Here is a 23,888-nt window from a genome sequence, read left to right on the forward strand (position 1 = left end):
ACCTTCCTCCCTTCCCCTCCACAATCGTATTGGCCGTTGATACACTGGGCGAGTGTTAATTCAATCAAATTTCAACGTTATTCGCTTCGCCTGAAGGTCCTAAGTGGCACGCCTCCTTCTAGTGTGGGTTGCGCCTTTAAATCTGTCCCTTTAATCCTCACCCAGGACCTTTAAATTGCGCGCGGCTGAAAAATTATTTGTCGGGATTTGTTTCTAAGTGGTATACGAACATTTTGAACACAGTTTTGAAAAATGCCATATCTTGACCAAATTCACCCCCCCCCAGGTGTCGCGTACCCCCTTAACACTAGTCACACAAAGAGTTGATAAACTGGAAAAACTAAAGAAGGAGAATCAAAACCTAACTAAAGAAATAGAAGAATTGAAAAGACAGTTAAAAAAAGTAAAGGATGAGAATGAGGAATTAAAGAAAAATAATAAAGAGAATAAAGAGTCCATAGCAAAAGAGGTACAGGATTGGAGAAAAGAACAAGAGAACAACACAATTTAATTTAGAGATAGAGTGACACAACAGATGAAAGAACAAACTAAGGACACAGTTACTAAAGTGATGAGAGAGAAGGAAAATATAGTAAGAGACTTAGTGGATAAAAAGAAATGTATAGTTATATTAGGGATGGAAGAGAAACAATCCAAATAGGACTACAAGAGTAAAGAAGGAAAAATTAAACAAGGTATTAAAAGTAGTTCAAGAAGATGAACAAGAAATAGGGAAAGAAGTTGAAGAAATACATAGAATAGGGAAATACAACATAGATAAAACCAGACCAATTCAGGTCACAAACAACAGCAGAGAATATCTTAGCAGAAACAGGGAAACTAGTAAAAAGTGATGTGTATAAACAGGTATGGATAAAAAGAGAGATGAAAAAAGAGGAGAGGAAGAGCAAATAAAAAGAATAGAAGCTAAGGAAAAGAACAGAGTCAGACAAAGAAAAATTCTATTGGAGAGTAGTGGATATGAAAGTGAGGAAATTGTTCATAGCAGAGAAAAACTGAAGGGAAACAGAAAACACGATGGAGGTAGCAGAAAATTATAAGTGTCTTTCACAAATATAGATGGCTTAATAACAGGCTTGAATGAACTGAATGGTTACCTGAAGGGAAAAGAACTGGACATAATGGGAATTGTAGAGACAAAATTGGAAGGTCCATTACTACCCAACAGTGTAGGACATGGTGTATATGATTATTGGATTAGAAACAGGGAAGTAAAACAAGGGGGTGGAGTTATGTTCCTGACTAAGAAGGATATAAATGTGAGGAATGTTACATATGGAAAGAATAGAGTAGAGATGATTATGATGGAAATAGAAGACAGGGATAAGAAGAGCAGGAAGTTTGTGGTAAATTATGTGCTTCCTAAAACAGCTTCATGGGAAGAGAGAGAACACAAAAGTATGTCAGAAGACACAAGGATAACAGTAAATAAGATAATGGAAGATGGAGGAAGAATAGTTATAATGAGTGACTTTAATTGTAAAAAAAAATCTGCTGGGAAGAGATGACGGTGAAGGGTGGAGATGACCTACAGGGAAATGTACTACTTGATATGATTATAGAACATACAATGACGCAATGGATACAAGAGAATACTAGGTATAGAAATGAGGAAGAACCATCATGACTGGACCTAATAGTCACATCAGAACCTGAAATAGTGGACAAGATTGAATATATGATGCCAATAAGTAAAAGTGACCACATAGTTGAACTGGAACCAAATGAAAAAAATACATAGAAAAAAATGAACAATATAGAAAAGGAAGATTGATGTATGTTTTTTTTTTTTTTTTTTTTTAATAAGAATTCTTTCAAAAAGCAGACTGGGAAAGGATACACAAGGAGGAAACAACAGTAGAAGAGAAGTGGAATATTTTGACAAAAATTTATAAAGGAGTGGAAAAGTATGCTCTAAGACAAAAACAAGAAAAAGGATATGTAAAGTGCTGGTACAACAAAAGATGTAGGGAGTTAAAAGACAAAAGTGTTAAAGCTTGGATAAAATGGAAGAAAGACGAAAGACCTGAAAAAGGGAAAATATATACTAGTTATAGAAATGAATATGTACAAATGTGCAGAGAAGAAAAGAGAAAATATGAAAAAGATGTCATAGAAAAATGTAAAGATCAACCAAAACTATTTTATAGATTTGTAAACAACAAACTGAAAAACAAACAAGAATTAGAGAAACTACGACAAGGAGGAGTTGAATACATAAAGGAAATATAAATGGCAGAAATTATGAACAAGCATTTTAAATCAGTGTTTACGAGGGAGAACATACAACTTAGAGATGTTGAGTGGGAGGAGAAAGTCCCCCCTATGAAAGAGATAGAAGTAACAAGGAATGAAATAATTATTCACTTGAGTAATCTCGATGTCAGAAAATCGCATGGACCAGATGAAATGGCAAACTGGATTTTGAGAGAATGCAGGAACAAACTAACAGACAAAATACATAGTCTAATAAGCAGTTCATTGAAAAGAAGGAAAAGTTCCAGAAGATTGGAAAAAAGCAAATATAGTACCAATATATAAAGGGGGAAACAAGGAAGACCCAACTAACTATAGACTGGTCTCTCTTACAAGTACAATAGCTAAAATTTGTGAAAGAATGATCAAAATTAGATGGGTAAAGCATTTGGAAAAAAATAATGTACTAAATCCAAGGCAGTTTGGATTTAGACAAGGACAATCATGTGTCACAAACTTAATTTGTTTCTATTCAAGGTTAATAGATGTAATACAAGAAAAAGATTGATGGGCTGATTGTACATTTCTAGACCTGAAAAAAGCTTTTGATAAGGTGCCACATAAGAATTGCTAAAGAAATTAGACACTGCAGGAGGAATACAGGGCAAACTGCTGAAGTGGATAGAAGACTTCTTGCATGAAAGGAAAATGAGAGTGGTAATAAGAGACAAGCATTCCAGTTGGGATTAGGTGATTAGTGAAGTTCCACAAGGAACAGTACTGGCCCCAATAATGTTTGCTATATATATATATATATATATATATATGCGGAAAAACCACCAAGGAAAAAGAAAAACTGATGACCAAGCGCTTTCGTCTATTCAGACATCCTCAGGGTACATAGAAAAGAAAAAGTACACAAGAATATATACAAAGAGTATGAGGTCAGGGAAGGAACCAGGAGAGGTTGCGAGGATCTAATGTCAACCTGACCCGTTCGCGGCAGCGGACGTTTGGGCTACTACTTTTTTCACAATAAAATTGTCTAACTTATACATACCATGACTTAAATTTAAGTTATTGACAAATGTATCTTTGATCAGACTGGATTCTATTATATTTCTCGTCAAATATGACTTATCTTTAACAATTTCTTTAGCACCCTCCCAATTTATACAATGATTAAAATCCCTTAGGTGAATAAATAAGGCATTAGACATTTGCCCACTCTTGACGCTATACTGATGTTGTTTTAACCTTACTTTTAATTCTTTTCCAGTCTGACCAATATAGCATTTGTCGCAATTTTTACATGGAATTGAATATATACATCCTTCTTCCTTATATATATATATATATATATATATATATATATATATATATATATATATATATATATATTAATGATATGGATAAAAGAATTGAAAGTTATATGAAGTTCATCGTTCATTGTGGACGATGCAAAGTTGTTGAAAAAAAGTGAACACGGAAGAAGATTGTGAGTCGCTGCAGAGTGATCTCAATAAGTATGGGAATGGAGTAGGAAGTGGGAGATGGAATTCAATAATAAGTGTAGTATAATGGAATTTGGAAGAAGCAAAAAAAGAATAATGGGATCATATAAATTGGGAGAAGAAATTAGAAAATGAGAAGGACCTGGGAGTCATTATTATGAATAATATGTCTCCTGAGAAATATATAAACAACATTTTTGGAGAAACTTATAATTTAATAAAAACAATCAGAGTGGCATTTACACCTGGACGAAGAAATGGTGAAGAAAATACTATTCACTATGATAAGACCAAGATTAGAGTATGCAGCGACGACGTGGCAACCAAGTACAAAAAAATGTATGACAAAACCTGAAAGAATACAAAGAGCAATTACGAAATTGACACCAACACTCTCAGAACTATCATATGAAGAGATTAGAAAAACTTGAGGTACAGACATTAGAGCAAAGAAGAGAGAGAGGAAAATTGATAACTATAGAATCATGAAAGGCATAGAAACTATTGATATGATCTAATAAAATGGGATAGAGATACAAGAGGACATGGAAAGAAAATCAAGAAAGACAATTATAGAAGAGACCTGAAAAAGAACAGCTTTCCCCATAGAGTAATAGATGTTTGGAACAGTCTAGATAAAATGAGATATGAAGACAGGACACCATAAGCATAGCTCCCCTTCCCGTAGAATACAACTAGGTAAATACCGGTACACATAATTAATGAATTTAAGAGCAAACTAGAGACTGCGAGATATAAAGGTGGGACACCACGAGCGTAGCTCCCCTTCCTGTAAAATACAACTAGGTAGGTAAATACACACACACACACACACTTTCAACGAACGGACGGCTTGAAGAACGTTCTGAAGAAAAGTGCCGATTGTGGATCCCAACGCAAAGAGAAGTGCCTTTTAGTATTTACAGGGTGGGGGGGGGAAATTGCTCGTAGGCAGTGGGTAAGTAGGAAAAGAGGAGAAGGGGAGGGATTGCTGGGGAAATGGAAGGAAATGAGGAAGTGGAGGACTTGGCCCAAGCAGACAAGCGTAAGGTCAACATGAAACGACCACCGGACCAACTCAGTGACGACGAAATGGCTAATAAAAATGTAAAGATTAGAAGTGTAGAGAGGAGCAATACAGTAGAAAGTGACGAGAATATGTTCCAGGGATTTAAAGAGATAAGACTAGAGGAGAGAGTTGATAAGGTGATCGAGGACTTGGAACGTAGGTTAGGTAATGTTGACTCCATTTTCCAGAGAGTTGAAATGTTGGAAGAACTAGAGAAGGCAAACAGAAACTTAACTGATGAAATAGAGGGCCTAAAAAGACAGTTAAGAAATGTAAAGGAGGAGAATGAGAAATTGAAGAAGAATAGTAATGAAAACAGAGAGACAATAGCTAAAGAAGCTAAAAATTGGAGAACAACCCAAGAAGGGAATAAGGTTTCATTCACTGACATAGTCAAACAGCAATTGAAAGAACATAATAAAGACTCAGTTATTAAAGTGATGAGACAGAAGGAGAATATAGTAAGAGAATTAGCTGACAAAAAGAAATGTATAATTATATTAGGAATGGAAGAGAAACATAACCCAGATAGAACCTCAAGAATCAATGAGGAAAATGAAAGAGTAAGCAGTTTATTAAAATTAGTCCAGGAAGATGAACCAGAAATTATGAAGGAAATTGAAGAAAAATTCAGACTCGGAAAATATAGTACAGATAAGACCAGACCAATTAAGATTAAATTCAGGTCACAAACAATGGCAGAGAAAATTCTATCCAAAACAGGGAAACTAGCAACAAGTGATCAATATAAAAAGGTATGGATAAAAAGAGAAATGAATAAGGAGGAAAGAGAGGCAGAAAAGCAGAAAAGACTTGAAGCTAAGGCAAAAAACAAGGAAAGAACGGAGTCAGAGAAAGAGAGATTCTATTGGAGAATAGTGAACATGAAAATAAAGCAGTTCGACATACAAAAGAAAAACATAAGGGAAACAGAGAACACAATGGAAGTGGCAGAAAACTAAGAGCGTCTTACACAAATATAGATGGATTAATAACAGGATTGAATGAACTGAATGATTATTTGAAGGAAAAAGAACCGGACATAATGGGAATTGTAGATACAAAATTAAAAGGCCCACTACCACCCAACAGTGTAGGACATGATGCATACAATTATTGGATTAGAAACAGAGAGAAAAAACAAGGGGGTGGAGTTATGTTCCTGACTAAGAAGGATATAAACGTGAAAGGTGTCATATATGGAAAGAATACAGTAGAGATGATTATGATAGAAGTGGAAGACCGAGATAAGAAGAGCAGAAAATTTGTGATCAATTATGTGCCTCCGAAAACAGCCTCATGGGAGGAGAGTGAACATAAAAGTATGTTAGAGGACACAAAGATAGCATTAACTAAAATAATGGAAGACGGAGGAAGAATAGTTATGATGGGCGACTTTAATTGCAAAGAAATCTGCTGGGAAGAAATGACAGTAAAGAGTGGTGATGACTCATGGGGAAATGCTCTACTTGAGATGATTACTGACCATTCAATGACACAATGGATACAGGAGAACACTAGGTATAGAAATGAAGAAGAACCATCGAGACTAGACTTAATAATTACATCTGAACCTAGAATAGTGGACAAGATTGAATATAAAACACCAATAGGTAAAAGTGACCACATATTGATTGAACTGGAACTTAATGAAGAAAAATATATGAAAAGAAATGAACAATATAGAAAAGGAAGAATGATGTATGAAAAAACAAACTTTGATAAAATAAGAGAATTCTTCCAACAAGAAAACTGGGAAGAAATATACAAAGAAGAAACATCAGTGGAAGAGAAATGGAATATTTTGACAAAAATTTACAAAAAAGGAGTGGAAAAGTATGTCCCAAGACAAAAACAAGAAAAAGAATATGTAAAATGCTGGTACAACAAAAGTTGTAGGGAGTTAAGACAAAAGAGACAAAGCCTGGACCAGATGGAAAAAAGACAGACCTGAAAAATGGAAAATATATACCGGTTATAGAAATGAATATGTACAAAAGTGCAGAGAGGAAAAAAGAAAATATGAAAAAGATGTTATAGAAAAGTGTAAAGATCAACCAAAATTATTTTACAGATTTGTAAACAATAAACTGAAAAACAAACAAGACTTGGAGAAATTAAGACAAGGGGGAGTTGAATACACTGAGGAAATGGAAATGTCAGAAATTATGAACAAACATTTTAAATCAGTGTTTACAAGGGAAAATATACAACCTGAAGAGATTGAGTGGAAAGAGAAAGTCCCCCCTATGGAAGAAATAGAAGTAACAAAGAATGAAATATTGACACACTTGAGTAATCTTGATGTCAGAAAATCGCATGGGCCAGATGAAATAGCAAACTGGATTCTGAAAGAATGCAAGAATGAACTGGCAGACAAAATACACAGCATACTAAACAGTTCCTTGAAAGAAGGAAAAGTTCCAGAAGATTGGAAAAAAGCAAATATAGTACCTATATATAAAGGAGGAAATAAAGAAGAACCTACTAACTATAGACCAGTCTCTCTAACAAGTACAATAGCAAAAATTTGTGAAAGAATGATCAAAAGTAGATGGGTAAAATATTTAGAAAAAAATAAAGTGAACCCAAGGCAATTTGGATTCAGACAAGGACGATCATGCGTCACCAATTTAATATGTTTCTATTCAAGGCTAATAGATATAATACAAGAAAGAGATGGATGGGCGGACTGTGCATTTCTAGACCTAAAGAAAGTGTTTGACAAAGTACCACATAAGAAGTTGCTTAAGAAATTAGAAACTGAAGGAGGAATACAAGGAAAACTACTAAATTGGATGGAAGACTTTTTGCAAGAAAGAAGAATGAGAGTAGTGATAAGAGACCAGCACTCAGAATGGGATGAAGTAATAAGCAGTGTTCCGCAGGGAACAGTACTGGCCCCAATAATCCTGATATTCTATTTTTGGTTTTTCCAAACTCCATTATGCTACACTTGTTACTATTAAAGTCCACTTCCCATTTCTTCCCATTTCTGACTCCAGTTCTTTATTCAGATCTTCCTGCAGTGATTTGCAATCCTTTTCACTTTTTACTTTCCTTAACAGTTTGGCGTCGTCTGCAAAGAAGCTCATGTAACATTTCACATCATCATCCATGTCATTCACATAAATAGCAAACATTATTGGAGCCAATACAGATCCTTGCGGTACTCCATTGATCACCTCTTTCCAATCTGAATATTTTTCTCTGAGCAGTACTCTCATCTTTCTACTAGTCAGGAAGTCCTCCATCCATTTTAGTAGGTTCCCGTATATCCCTCCTATATGTTTTTTGTGTGGTACTTTGTCAAAAGATTTTTGTAAGTTCAGGAAGGCACAATCAGCTCATCCATTCCTTTCTTGCACCATGTCTATTAATTTGGATAGATTTAAATGAGTGCATAGAGGGTTTAGGAAGAAATGTCAATGTAATAGTACTGGGAGACCTTAATGCTAGAGTGGGAAATGGTCCAATCGATGGAGTGGTTGGGAAGTGTGGAGTTCCAGGAAAGAATCGTAGTGGAGAGTTGATGGTGGAAATGTGTCTAGAAAGAGAGTTGATGATAGCAAATACAGTGTTTCGGAAGAAAGTCAAGCATAAGTACACATGGGAGAGGGTGGTGGAGGGAAGGGTGGTAGATAGAGCGCTAATGGATTATGTAGTGGTAAATAGGATTATGATAGGAAGAGTTAAGGATGTACATGTGCTAAGGGGAGAAGGTGGGGGAATATCAGATCATTTTTTGGTGGAAGGTAAGTTGAGAGTGGAGGATAGATGGAGAAGGAGGAAAGGGACAAAAGGTAGGGAGGTTCTTAGAGTGAACTCCTTGAATGAAAAGGAAAAGGAGAAGGAGTACGAAAAGAAGCTGAAGGAGGAGTGGGAGGGAGTAAAGGATAGAGCAGAGATGGGTGTGGAGGAGGAATGGGGATGGTTCAAGGAGGGAGTCTTAAAGTGTGCAAGGATGGTGTGTGGAACAAGAAGGACAGGGGGAAATAGAAGAAAGGGTAGTGAATGGTGGGATGAGGAAACAAAGAAGGTTGTAGAAGAGAAGAAGCGAGCATTCACAGATTGGTTACAAAAGAGGACAGGGGAGTCATATGAGAGGTACAAAGAAAAGAAAAGAGAAGTAAAGCAAAAGGTAAAGGAGGCAAAGAGGAGAGCAGATGTGAAATGGGGTAGGAGTATGACAGAAAATTTTGAAAGTAATAAAAAGATGTTTTGGAAAGAAATTAAGAGAGGAAGAGGAGGCGAATCAAGTAGGGAAGAAAAGGTAAAAGGTACAGATGGAGAGTTGATAATGGAAGAGATGGCAGTGAGGGGAAGATGGGCAGAATATTTTAGGGAGTTGCTAAATGTGAAGGAGGATAGGGAAGGAAAGATAGCTGCAGTGGGAAATACGAAGAAAATGAGAGTGAGGAGAACGGAGTGATGAGTGAGGAGAACGGAGGAGAAATAAGGAAGGATGAGGTGAAGGCAGTTGTAAAGATGATGAAAGCAGGTAAGGCACCTGGTCTGGATGGATGTCATGCAGAATGTCTGAAAAAGGGAGGTTCAGTGATGGTGGACTGGTTGGTGAGATTATTTAATGTTTGCTGGAGAGAGGGTAAAGTACCGGAGGACTGGAGTAGTGCTTGTATAGTTCCTCTTTACAAGGGAAAAGGGGACAAGTGTGAATGTAGTAATTTCAGAGGGATTAGCCTGTTGAGTGTAGTAGGGAAGGCTTATGGGAGAATCTTAATTGAGAGGATTAGGAGAGGAACAGAAGGAGTAATTGGTGAGGAACAGTGTGGATTTAGGACGAGTAGAGGTTGTGTAGATCAGATCTTTGTGGTAAGACAGATATGTGAGAAAGCTATAGGAAAGGGGAAGGATGTTTTTTGGGCTTTTATGGATCTGGAAAAGGCTTATGATAGGGTAGACAGAAAGGCACTGTGGGAGGTTATGCAGATTTATGGGATAGGAGGAAAGCTTTTGGGAGCTGTCAAGAGTTTTTATGTGAGTAGTAGAGCATGTGTAAGGATTGGAAGTGGAGAGAGTGAGTGGTTTGAAGTAAAGGTGGGACTTCGTCAAGGATGCGTTATGTCGCCCTGGCTGTTCAACTTATACATGGATGGGGTGGTGCGAGAGGTGAATGCTAGGGTAGTGAGTCAGGGATTGGAGATGGTTAAAGAAAATGGAGAAAAGTGGGAGGTGAGCCAGCTGTTGTTTGTGGACGACACTGCGCTTGTGGCAGGGTCAGAGGAGGGATTGAGGAAGCTGGTGGCAGAGTTTGGGAGAGTATGTGATAGAAGAAAGCTAAAGATAAATGTGGGTAAAAGTAAGGTGATGAGATGTACAAGGGGTGAAAGTGGCAGTAGACTGGAAGTGAACATTAAGGGAGAGCGACTGGAGGAAGTGGATAGTTTTAGATACTTGGGTGCAAGTGTAGCAGGAAAAGGTGGAGTGAAGGTGGAGGTAGAATGTAGATTGAGAGAAGCGAGTAAATGCCTTGGTGGTTTAAAGAGTGTAATGAGAAATAGACATTTGGGAATGGATGCGAAGAGGAGACTGTATGAAGGAGTGATTGTGCCAACAGCACTGTATGGGGCAGAAACGTGGAACATAAGAGAAGAAGAGAGAAGGAGTTTGAATGTGTTTGAGATGAGGTGTCTGAGAAGTATGGTGGGGGTTACTAGGCTAGATAGAGTGAGAAATGAGGAGGTGAGGAGGAGAACAGGGGTGAAAAAGGATTTGGGAGAGAGGGTTGATGAAAGAATATTAGGATGGTTTGGACACATGGAAAGAATGAGTGAAGAAAGACTAGTAAAAGAGGTATGGAAGGCAGATGTGGAGGGAGTGAACATGAGGGGACGTCCTAGGATGAGGTGGATGGATGGGGTGAAGGGGGCTTTGGGGAAGAGGGGAATGTCTGTTGAGGAAGGAAGGGAGAGGACGGAAGACAGAGGTGAGTGGAGAATGGTTGTATATGGATGATGTTGTGACTGTATGAGGAGGAATAGGCGGGGGGGTGGGGGGTGGGGTAGTATGTGTGAGTAAATTTTGACGCAGCCCGAAGGGATTTCTCCCCGTCCTCTCCTTATATGCAAAGGGGGACGGAGAGGGGGGGTCGCCGATTAAATGAAGCGGCCTTGCTGTGGATGTACTGTGTCTTGCGACACTGCTTCTGACCCAGGGCGGTGGGCAGGGTTCAGGGATGACCCGTCATCCAGGAGGTGCTCAGATGAGAGGAAGGGTGGGAGGGGTGTGGAGTGTATTTAGGGATGAAATGGGTGGGAGTGTTTTTATGCCTTTCCTTTTGTGGCTACCTCCCTTGGAAGGGGGAAAAAGCCTTGGTATATGTATGTATGTAGAAACACATAAAGTTTGTGGTACATGATCTTCCTTGTCTGAACCCATATTGTCCTGGGTTTATTATATTATTGTCTTCCAGGTGTTTTACCCATCTATTCTTGATGATTTTCTCACAAATTTTGGCTATAGTGCTTGTTAGTGAGACTGGCCTATAGTTAGTTGGTTCTTCCTTGTTTCCTCCTATATATATATTGGTACAAAGTTGGCATTTTTCCAATCTTTTGGTATTTTTCCCTCTGAGTGAGCAACTTATTATGTTATGTATTTTGTTCGTTAGTTCTTCTTTGCATTCTTTTAGAATCTAATTTGCAATTTCATCTGGGCCATGTGATTTCCTGATGTCAAGGTTTGATCGGTGTTCCAATATTTCTTTTTGTGTTATTTTTATCTCGCTCATGGGGGGAAATCGCCTTTCATTTCCTTCATTCCAATATTGTGCTTTCTCTAGTGAAAACAGACTTGAAGTGATTATTCTTGACTTCGGCCATTTCTTATTCTTCTGTGTAGTCTATATTCCCTTGGCGGGTGTGAAATCCATCTATTGTGTGCACATTGAAGTCTGCATTATCAAAAACAAACTGCATGAAACCATCAGACAAAATAGTAGGAGGGGTAGATTTCATGCAAGAAGCTTCAAACAGTTTTGCTTCATTATACACTAGAGAAGCCCAGTTTATGTAAAATATGCACCAGGAGCCTGGATCCAAATTTCCTGTGTGCATAAACAACTACTCCAATTAGAATAGGAGAGACAGATGTCCTTGGGCATGCTGCTTGTAGGACTTAATGAACTGTGGCAGTGCATACCCTGTGTTTGTTGTCAATATCTCCCTTTCCTCCTTTTTCAAATAATTCATGTGGCAAAACATGAAGAGAATCAGGTACGTTGCTTTCAACGTCATTAAAGTGTTTCAGGAGAAGGATAGTTGCAGGAGTGGTATATCAAAGGATTACAAAGGGGGAGCATGCTGACAGGAGACCTTTTGGTCCATATTTAGGTCGAATACGGAAAAAAATCATAATGATAATAAAATAATAAATAAAAACTAATAATGTAAATAACAAATAAAATACATAAATAAATGCATAGGTATAGTTAAATAATAAACAAACAGGTAAATAGTAAATAATAATAAATTGACATATAACTAATAATAAATGAAAATCAGAAAGACAAATGATAACAAAACAAAAACAAATAATATGAAATAAATTATAATCATTACAGCATCTTGCTTAGGTGTTTATCTAGATGATTCTTAAAGCTTTGAACTGAACTACATTGCACTACCTGTGCAGGAAGTTTATTCCATTCATTAACTACATGGTTGGCAAAGTTGTTTCTACCTACTTCCAAATTTAATCTATATCCGGACAGTTTGAGACCATTGTTTCTTGTCTGATTCTCATTCAATGTGAAAATTTTGTCACTTTTGATGTTGTCAATTCCCTTTAGAATTTTAAAGACCTGTATCAAGTCACCTCTGAGTCTACGCTTTTTTAGGGAAAACAGATTCATATGTTTTAGTCGATTTTTGTATGCTTTATTTTTGATATTTGGAATCAGTTTTGTGGCTCGCCGTTGTACTTTTTCCAGTCTGTCAATGTCTTTAATGAGATTCGGTGACCATACGGAAACAGCATATTCCAAATGTGGACGAACTAATGATTTATATAGCTTGTTAATGAGTGATGGACTTTTGAAATCAAAAGATCGCACAATCAATCCTAGAATCTTATTTGTTTTCTCAGAGGCTGAAATACACTGCTTGGATGATTTGAGGTCGTTACTGATAATGACGCCGAGATCTTTTTCACTATCCACTTTTGTTAACGAATTTCCAATTAACTTGTAATCGTACTTACTGTTATTTTTACCTATGTGCCTTACCTTGCATTTACTTGTGTTAAATTTCATTAGCCACTTTTCAGACCATTGCTGTAATTGATCTAAATCTTGTTGAATATCTAATTGGTTTGAGTGATCATTTGCCACTTCGCACAGTTTTGAATCATCCGCAAATTTGGAAACAGTAGATTTTAGTCCATGGTCTATATCATTTATACATACTATGAATAGAAGTGGCCCAAGAACGGAACCCTGACTTGATGTCCTCCTTAATAATAGCTGCTGCAGTTATAACAATCCTCAATTGCTCTACTTCCTCATTATGCAGTATTTTATTATACCATGAATAACATAGCAATTTATCTCCTGATTTTTGAAAACATAATATGGGTGTCTCTTTTTGGATGGTGGTTATGATTACATCACTTCCATATTTATCATGTAATTTGGTTTTCAGATAGCTTACAAATATCTTGCAGGATTGGTTCTGATGCATCACATCTAGCAATTCCTACAAAATAAGTTGACAGTCATCACTCTCTTCCATGTATGAACAAACTTTCTCCAAGCCAGTTACAATATCTTCATCATCAGGTTGTCAATGTTTGCCTGATGGATTCAAGTGCTGCCTTTTCACAGAAAAAAACAACAACAACTTGGCACTATATGATCTATGTTATCTAGCTTCTGCAACCAAACACTGGACACCAACTACAATCGCTTATACTTTTTTGCCCCAGTCATCATTACGATCATTAGCTTTATCAAACACATTTCCAAAGTCTAAGGTCATCACACTACTAACTGCTTGCCATCTATGGAGAGGTTTTTTCTTTTCCGCTTATTCACAGCACTCTGCAAAACAAAATGTACTTTTTCTTGAAACAAAAATCAGTGTCTTTTGATCTTAGTTTCTGTTTAATAGGTAACCTTGGTCAATTATGTGTTTTTTATTAGCAGCTGTAATACTCTTTTCTCTAATATAGTCTTTTCTGCACTGTACATGTACTTGAACAACTGATGAATGAACCCACTTTTGCCATTTATCATCTCTTTTCATACTTGCTTCAACAAGTGTTGACATACCTTTCTTAATACATACATAAGTATACCAAGGCTTTTTCCCCCTTACAAGGGAGGTAGCCAAAAGAAAAAGGCATAAAACCATTCCCACCCATTCCATCCCTAAATACACTCCACTACCCTCCACCCTCCCTCTTATCTTAGCACCTCCTGGATGACCGGTCATTCCTGCACCTTGTCCACTGCCCTGGGTCAGAGGTAGTGTCGCAAGACACAGCACATCCACAGCAAGGCTGCTTCATTAAATCGGTGACCTCCCCTCTCTGTCCCCCCATGCAGAAAAGGAGAAGACGGGGAGAAATCCCTTCGGGCTGCGTCAAATTTTGCTCACACATACTACCTCACCCCCCATCCCCTCACCCATTCCACCTCATGTAATCACAACATCATCCATATACAACCATTCTCCATTTACCTGTCTTCTGTCCTCTCCTGTCCTTCCTCAATAGACATTCCCGTCTTCCCCCAAAGCCCCCTTCACCCTATCCATCCATACTTCTTTTACTAATCTTTCTTCACTCATTCTTTCCATGTGTCCAAACCATCCTAATATTCTTTCATCAACCCTATCTCCCAACTCCCTTACCACCCCTGTTCTCCTCCTTACCTCCTCATTTCTCACTCTATCCAGCCTAGTAATCCCCATCATACTTCTCAGACACCTCATCTCAAACACATTCAAGCTCCTCTCTTCCTCTCTTATATTCCATGTTTCTGCCCCATACAGTGCTGTTGGCACAATCACGCCTTCACACAGTCTCCTCTTATCATCCATTCCCAAATGTCTATTCCTCATTACACTTTTTATTCCACCAAGGTATTTACTCACTTCTCTCAATCTACATTCTACCTCTACCTCCACTCCACCTTTTCCTGCCACATTTGCACCCAAGTATCTAAAACTGTCCACTTCCTTCAGTCGCTCTCCCTTAATGCTCACTTCCAGTCTACTGCCACTTTCACTCCTTGTACATCTCATCACCTTACATTTACCCACATTTATCTTCAGCTTTCTTCTTTCACACACTCTCCCAAACTCTGTCACCAACTTCCTTAATCCCTCCTTCGATCCTGCCAAAAGCGCAGTGTCGTCCGCAAACAACAGCTGGCTCACCTCCCACTTTTCTCCATTTTCTTTAACCATCTCCAATCCCTGACCCACCACAAATTTGCATAATTCATTTTGATCTGTGGTTCCCTCCATTTTTAAACCATTTTCTGAAATAAATAAACAATATATAAATTAACCTTCTAGAAAAAGACTATAAAGCTAAAAAAAAGTAAGCAAATATGAATGATACCAAACCTAAAGGAAGTGAATAAGATCATGTCAGCATTAGCATAGAATTGAATATGGTTAGAAAATTGTAAATATCTCTAAAATGATCACCTATAACAAAAATATGCATAGAGCATGTTTTGTAGAAAATTTAATTTTAGATAATAAGTTGTAAAACAATTTTTTCATCGGATCAACCATTTTCACAGAAATAGCCAAAAAATTAAATTTGGTGGCTATTTTCCAAGATGATGGATGAAGCTCAGGGTGGATCAATGGGGACTTTTGATATGTTATTTCTAAGTGTCTGAAGAAGTCATTCTTCAATTTTCAGCTTGATATAATTTTTTTCATTAATTTATTTTTCCTAATTTGACTGGACTATGTATACCCCACTCGCAGATCATTACACATGCATAGGCATCATCATATCCAAGAGGTTAAACATTCTCTCAAGTTTTCTTTTACTCTGCAGGCTCTCTGTGTGATTTACAAATGTGTTACTACATTTTGCTCTAGTAAATAAATGTTATAAGTATATGTATATATATATATGTATATATCACTGAATGGGTCCCAGGGAACAGATATATATATATATATATATATATATATACATATATATATATATATATATATATATATACATATATATTTTTATAAACCACAATACACTTCCAATTCTAAGCCATCAACATCAAGAGACTTGAGGAGGCCAACATGCAGAAATTGAAATGTGGTACAGCCAAGGACTGAAACCTGTGCTAGCACATGACAAGTGATAGTGACTTAACCAATTGCAGGTTCGAGTCCTTGGCTGTACCACATTTTAATTTCTGCATGTTGGCCTCCTCGAGTCTCTTGATGTTGATGGCTTAGAATTAAAGTGAATTGTAGTTGATAAAAATGCATATATACACACAAGCGTTGGTCAAAGTGACAACGAAGTTTGGAACTCCAGGAAAATTCAAGTTTCATCGATCTCAACAATGAGGGAGTACCTTTGAAGTATTAGTAGGGAAGGGAAAAGCTCATGGTGTGGTGGGAAGGTGAAGAAAAAGGTGAAAGAGAGGGATTACTGAGGAAAATGGAAGGAAATGAGGAAGGGGACGAATGGGCCCCGGATGTTAGAAGGGGTGTAAACAAAAGGGGTGCAGAACACACAGATGAGGAAGAACAAGGAAGCATGGGAGGTTAGGTTTAATCATTTAACTCTAGTTATCCAAAGAGTTGATAAACTGGAAGAACTAAAGAAGGAGAATCAAAACCTAACTAAAGAAATAGAAGAATTATAAAGACAGTTAAGGGAAGTAAAGGATGAGAAAGAGGAATTAAAGAATAATAATAGAGTAAAAAGTACATAGCAAAAGAGGTAAGTGGTTGGAAAAAAGTACAAGAGAACAATGAAATTAAATTTAGAGATATAGTGAAAGAGCAGATGAAAGAACAAACTAAGGACACAGTTATTAAAGTGATGAGGGAGAAAGAGAATATAGTAAGAGACTTAGCGGATAAAAAGAAATGTACTGTATAGTTATATTAGGGATGTAAGAGAAGTATAATGAAAATAGGACTACAAGAATAAAGGAGGAAAAGGAAAAGTAAATAAGATATTAGAAGTAGTTCAAGAAGATGAACCAGAAATAGGGAAACAAATAGAAGAAATATATAGTATAGGGAAATACAATACAGATAAGACCAGACCAATTAAGGTTAAATTCAAGTCATAAACTACAGCAGAGAATATCTTAGCAAAAGCAGGGAAACTAGCAGACAGTGACCAATATAAACGGGTATGGATAAAAAGAGAAATGAATAAAGAGGAAAGAGAGGATGAGAAAACAAAAAGACTAGAGGCTAAGGAAAAAAATGAGAAAAGAACTGAGTAAGAAAAGCGAATTTCTATTGGAGAGTAGTGAATATGAAAATGAGGAAATGGTTCATAGCAGAGAAAAACAGAAAGGAAACAGAAAATACGACGGAAGTAGCAGAAAATTAAAAGTGTCTTACACAATTATAGATGGATTAATAACAGGCTTGAATGAACTGAATGATTACCTGAAGGAAAAAGATCCAGACATAATGGGAATTGTAGAGACAAAATTGAAAGGTCCACTACCACCCAACAGTGTAGGACATGGTGCATATAATTATTGGATTAGAAACAGAGAGGTAAAACAAGGGGGTGGAGTTATGTTTCTGACTCAGAAGGATATAAATGTAAAGAATGTCACCTATGGAAAGAATAGTGTAGAGATGATTATGATGGAAGTGGAGGACAAGGATGGGAAGAGCAGGAAGTTTGTAGTAAATTATGTGCCTCCTAAAATGGCTTCGTGGGAAGAGAAAGAACACAAAAATATGTTAGAAGACACAAGGATAACACTAAATAAGATAGTGGAAGATGGAGGAAGAATAGTTATAGTGGGTGACTTTAATTGTAAAGAAATCTGCTGGGAAGAGATGACAGTGAAGGGTAGAGACGACCTATGGGGAAATGTAGTACTTGGTGTGATTATAGAACATACAATGATGCAACAATAGATACAAGAGAGTATTAGGTATAGAAATGAGGAAGAACCATCAAGACTGGACCTAATAATCACATCAGAACTCGAAATAGTGGACAAGATTGAATATAAGACGCTAATAAGTAAAAGTGACCACATATTGGTTGAACTGGAACTAAATGAGGAAAAATACATGGAAAAAAACAAACAATATAGAAAGGGAAGATTGATGTATGGAATTTTTTTTTTATATAAAATAAGAGAATTCTTTCAAAAAGCAGACTGGGAAAGGATACACAAGGAGGAAACAACAGTAGAAGAGAAATGGAAATTTTTGACACAAATTTTTTGAGTGGAAAAGTATGTTCCAAGACAAAAACAAGAAAAAGGATATGTAAAGTGTTAGTACAACAAAAGACGTAGGGAGTTAAAAGACAAAAGTGTTAAAGCTTGGATAAAATGAAAAAAAAAAAGACAAAAGACCTGAAAAAGGGAAAATATATACTAATAGAAATGAATATGCACAAGTGTGCAGAGCAGAAAAGAGAAAGTATGAAAAAGATGTCATAGAAAAATGTAAAGATCAACCAAAACTATTTTACAGATTTGTAAACAACAAACTGAAACTACAACAAGGAAAAGTTGAATACACAGAGAAAATAGAAATGACAGAAATCATGAACAAGCATTTTAAATTGGTGTTCACAAGGGAGAACATACAACCAAGAGATATTGAGTGGGAGGAGATAGAAGTAACAAGGAATGAAATAATTAATACTTGAGTAATCTTGATGTCAGAAAATTGCATGTACCAGATGAAATGGCAAACTGGATATTGAGAGAATGCCAACGCCCAAGAAACTCCTCAATAAGGTCAAACACCCAGTTAAGCCAGGGATGCTCTGGTTCTTCTCAGACAAGAAGAACTTCTGCTAGGACCAGTTGCACAATGCACAGAACAACAGGTGGCTAGCCTACAGTCTGCACAAAGTCCTGTGCTTCATGAAGACCAAGTTCCCTCAAACTGTGATGGTCTTTGGGTGTGTTTCCAGTGAAGGCCATGTTATGCTGCCCTGCATCTTTGAAGAGGGACTTGGACTCACTTCAGATAGCTATATTGAGTTGCTGTCCACTGTTGTCAAGCTCTGGGTGGAGAGGGTGGCTGCAGGAAGACCATATGTGTGGCAGCAGGACTCAGCTCCATGTCACAGCTTCGGGAAATCCCAGAAGTGGCTGTCTGAGAACTTCTACAGCTTTACTAGTCCCAACATCTGGCTTCCCCAACTCGCCTGATTGCAACCCCATGGACTATTATGTTTGGGGCACAGTTGAAAAAGACACCAATTGTACCGCCTGCAACACCAAGGATGAGCTGATTGCCAGGATCAAACTGGTGTTCAGACGTCTCTCGAAGGACATCGTGTAGGCTGCATGCTGCAGGGTCAGGTGTGGCCTAGAGGCTATGGAGGAAGCTCAGGGTGGCTTCTTTGAGTGAGCTATATTTGGCAAAAGATCCTCTAAGAGTTGCACTTGAATTTTGAGAATACGTAAATTTTTGGCCAAGATATGACATTTTTCTTTCCTTTCCGAAAGTGTCAAATTTATCCCAAACACCCTGTATGATGTAGCAGAAATAATGTTCACAAAAGCAAACATTATGTTAATTTATATGCTGCTTGTTGGTCATTTTGAGCTACTTGTCAGTCCAGATATGTTCCTTGTCAGTCTTTAGTATAACCTTATTGCGATAGTAACATACGGTGTCCAGATGATGCCCTGACAGGTCTGGACAGTATCCTGATGGCTTTGGAGATTATCCAGACATCTCTGGGTGGTACCAGACGGTGTCTGGATGGCTCTGAAACAATAGTTAGCATGACCTGTTGTGGAAGATGAACTAATGGAAGTCTGAGGATGGATCTATCTTGAATGATGAGTAGGAGTAGGACTAGGAATAACTATGTAGTATTATACGAGTACATTTTAACCTGACAGAAAAACCTGAGACATGGGACAGTTCTGTGTTACTACAGTTAGCTACCATCATGTCCACTTTTTTTTTTTTTTTTTTTTTTTTAGTTAATATTATACAATATATTATCATATTTGCAAGATTGAAAGCATGTGGCCATGTCATTATCAAGATATTGATTAAGATTTCCAATATGCCTTAGATATGCTAACTTGACTGACAACATGAGATATGAGGTAGCTAATGGTGTCTCAAAGATCGTGTCAAGTTGTTGAGTTGTTGGTAGTGTATTACATCTTAATTATCTTGATATGGATGAGGGCAAATGCTTTATAATTTACAGAAATGATAAACTATGACACAAGTAATTGATGCCAATATTAACTAAAAACAGTATCATTGGAGTTGTCGGCCACTGTCAGTAATTAGTATGACCACAAATAAACACATAATCATACAATACCCTAAATCTTAGTACTGTATTGATATAATATTGTTATTATTTAAAAGCATATTCAGTAATGTAGCCCTAAGTGCATATATGAGTATGTAGGATAGACTAAAACAGTTAGAACATTGAAAGTGTCTGGTGTTGGCACATTTCCATGGGAATTATCAAATTTCAGTTGAAATCTTAATTTTCCAGAATTTGTCCGTAGTTACTGAAGTCCATTGCTTCAGTCTCTGTAGTTTCCAGGTTCTCCTGTATAGTACAGGTTTTACTTTTTGGATGTCTTGTCTTCATTCAATTGTTGGTAAACAGAGAATGCTCCACCAGTAAGTCATAAGGGCACCATGGTCATGATGTCCATAATGTCACTCAGTTGACACACAAGTTCAAGCAATCACCCTGCCACCAGCTAAGAAAAACTGTCAAACTCAGGGATGATCCATGAATCAAACATGTTTCTCGTTGTCACAACCTAGATAGCTTATAAAAAGTCAGTATTTTTTCTTCTCTATAATCCTGGCTGCACAGCGATTACATTAATGATAGATATCCATGACAAAACTCTGAGTTGTGTTGTGCCCATAACTCCCATGACTTCTACACTGCAGCAACAGCAGTGTCCCTGGTGAATTAATGATAGCTACAATAATGGGTACACAAATACAGTTATAGCAGTGCCCCTGGTGGGTTAATGACCACTATAATGACATGGTGGCTAACTACAGAAGTTCTGGAAGCATGTCCATAATCATGACTCACTGCTCCATCAACAGATTGAAAGACAACTCATTGCTGCATGCCAGACCCCTTGATATCCATTCCTCTGAATCCTTTCTCCTGCAAGAGGACAGAGTCCACCTGGCCAGACTGCAATGTAGCCACTATCCAGCTCTTCTAAGTTACCAGAAGAGGCTGGATGACTGCATCACAGATAACTGTCTAGGATGTAACACTTCACCCCTTACTATACAACACATGGAAGACTGTATTGTACACAATCATGCATGCCAACAACACAATATACACTAGAAGAGATTTCTGGGAAAACCCCATTCCAGCTGTAGTGTTCTTAAGGGAGACAGGACTGCTTGGCCAGACAATTGAGGGAACAACAACAACAACAATAACAATAACAACAACAACAACAACAACTAGTGAAGTGAGTAAATTACAATAGCAAAAGAGGAGAAAGATTTGGAAGTGCTGATGAAAGACAACCTGTCACCTGACAGATATATCAACAGGATTGTGGAGGACATATGGACTGCTTGAGAAGATTAAAGAGGATTTTCATTCTATGGATGAAAAGATGATGAAAAAACTCATTGAAACCCTGATCCATCCAAGACTAGAATATGCATCAGTTGTGTGGTCCCCCACACAAAGTGAAGGATGTAAGCAAAATAAAGAAAATACAAGAAAATATAAGTTACACTGATAAGACCAAAATTGAAGTATGCTGCAACACTATGGACACCCAGAACTAAAAACAATAAAAAGAAATTAGAAAGAATACAAAGAGCAATGACAAAGATGGCACCAACACTCTCCAAATTGACCTACAAACAAAGATTGTCCAAATTGGAACTACCAACTCTGGAACAAAGAAGAGAAAGAGGAGATCTACTGACCATAGAATCATGCAAGAAATGGAAATTCTAGATAGAGATGATTTATTACAGTGGGACAACAGAAAAACAAGAGGACATGGAAAGAAACTCAAAAAGGATAATTATAGAAGAGATCTGAAAAAGAATAGCTTCCCACACAGAGTGGTTGATACCTGTAATAAATTAGATAAAGTAGTAGCCTCTGTCTGTCTGTTCACAAACTCCTAGGGTTTTGGAGATAGACCCCCATAACCGTATATATTCTGATACCCTATCCCTCCAGGTACTTGGATAACTATATTTCATTTATAATTTTTATTTTTATTTTGGTTAGGGTTAAGTGTTAAAGTTAGGTGGATTATGGTTAGGTGAGTGATTTTTCACGAACTACTCCTAGGTTTTTGCATATAGACCCTATAACCATATATATTCTGAAACCTTATAACCCAAGGTACTTGGATTACTATCTTTCATTTGTCTGTCTGTCTGTGTGTTTGTTCACGAACTCCTCGTAGGCTTTTGGAGATAGACCCCCATAACCTTATATATTCTGATACCGTATCACTTCAGTTACTTGAATAACTATATTTAATAAAAAAAAAAAAAAAAAAAAAAAAATGGTTAGGGTTAAGGGTTAAAGTTAGGTGGGGCATGGTTAGGTTAGGGATTGTTCATGAGCTCGCAGCAATGCACGGATAATTTGGCTAGTAAATTAGATAAGGCAACAGTGTGTGCAAACACTATTCAAGAATTTAAGAACAAACTTGATGCTGAAAGATACAAAGATGGGTCACTACAAGCATAGCTCCCTTCCCGTATAATACAACTAGGTAAATACAAAGAGCTGCAACTAAACTGGTTCCCAGGCTACCAGATAAACTGTATGAGATGAGATGAAAAGTACTGGGTCTGCCAATTTTGAAAGATTGAAGAGAAAGGGTTATAGTATTCAAGTCACTAAAAGGGATAGGCTACATTGATGGAACAGATTTCATAATATGGGACAGGAGGGTCTTAAGAGGTCATGAGGACAAATCAAAGAAGACTACATGTCTTAAGGATGTGAAGAAATATAGTTTTCCATATAGATGCACAAATACATGGAATAGTGTAGAAAATTATATAGCCCAAGCTGGAACAATATATGAATTCAAATCTAAATATATTAAGGATATATATTAAGCTGTAATTGTACATGAATTTGAGGCTAGGTATGATAAATTTGAGAGTAGGAAACAGGACCCAATGAGTGTTACTCCTTTCCTGTATAATACAATTATGTAAATACAAGTAGGTAAATACAGAATGCCTCATACTGCAATGTCCCACACTAACAATCCCAAGACATCTTTCCTGAATGACTTATGATCCTGACCAGAGGGTGTTCCCTGTTTCTCTAGGGCTGCAGGTCTTCTGCAAGTGATACCTAGGGCAATGGATTGATTGATTTATTGATAAATCTTGCTGAAGCTCTTCACTGCATCTTACAACTCTAACATTTAGCATCCTGTAGCTTATTTTATTTGGCTTAGAGAAACCCTCCTCTGCAGCAAAAGTTTTAAGAGAAAAGGAATCCCCTAATAGTTACATAAACCATATACCAGATTCAAATAACACTTTTCAGACATCATTTTTGTACTTATATACTATATGTCATCAATAATGATTTATTTTAAATACAGGGAAAGTTCAGATGGACATTCCGCAGAAGAATACGCATCACTCTTGTTGGGGAGAAAATTTATGAACCTCCAGTTGAGTTACATGACCAGCAATTACTCTATCCAGAATATAGGTAAGAGTTAACTCTTAACCCATAGTAAATAGTATTTATCCTTGCGTTCTTTCTGTTGCCAGGTTATTCTAGGCTATGTGGCAACCCTTTGGTTGGGAAGGGGTTGAACCTGTTTCAGTGAACCCCCATCCATACTGGGTTACATAATTATATTTTGGCTGCCACTGAAGTATTCTGTTTAGCTT

The 23,888-nt window shown here is 37.2% G+C and overlaps 1 protein-coding gene across 2 annotated transcripts in view; it reads left to right on the forward strand.

Annotated features, from left to right (window-relative positions):
- Nucleotides 1-23,888, forward strand: part of Nadk2 (NAD kinase 2, mitochondrial) — a 186,670-nt gene that overhangs the window by 66,399 nt on the left and 96,383 nt on the right. For both annotated transcript variants that reach the window (XM_076213805.1, XM_076213806.1), the window contains one exon: nucleotides 23,591-23,703. In XM_076213805.1, the coding sequence (XP_076069920.1) occupies nucleotides 23,591-23,703 (113 nt within the window). The remainder of the gene's footprint in view (nucleotides 1-23,590; nucleotides 23,704-23,888) is intronic.

Source organism: Oratosquilla oratoria, chromosome 32, assembly GCF_046742065.1.
Source record: "Oratosquilla oratoria isolate Oo_2021 chromosome 32, ASM4674206v1, whole genome shotgun sequence".
Lineage (NCBI taxonomy): Eukaryota > Metazoa > Arthropoda > Malacostraca > Stomatopoda > Squillidae > Oratosquilla > Oratosquilla oratoria.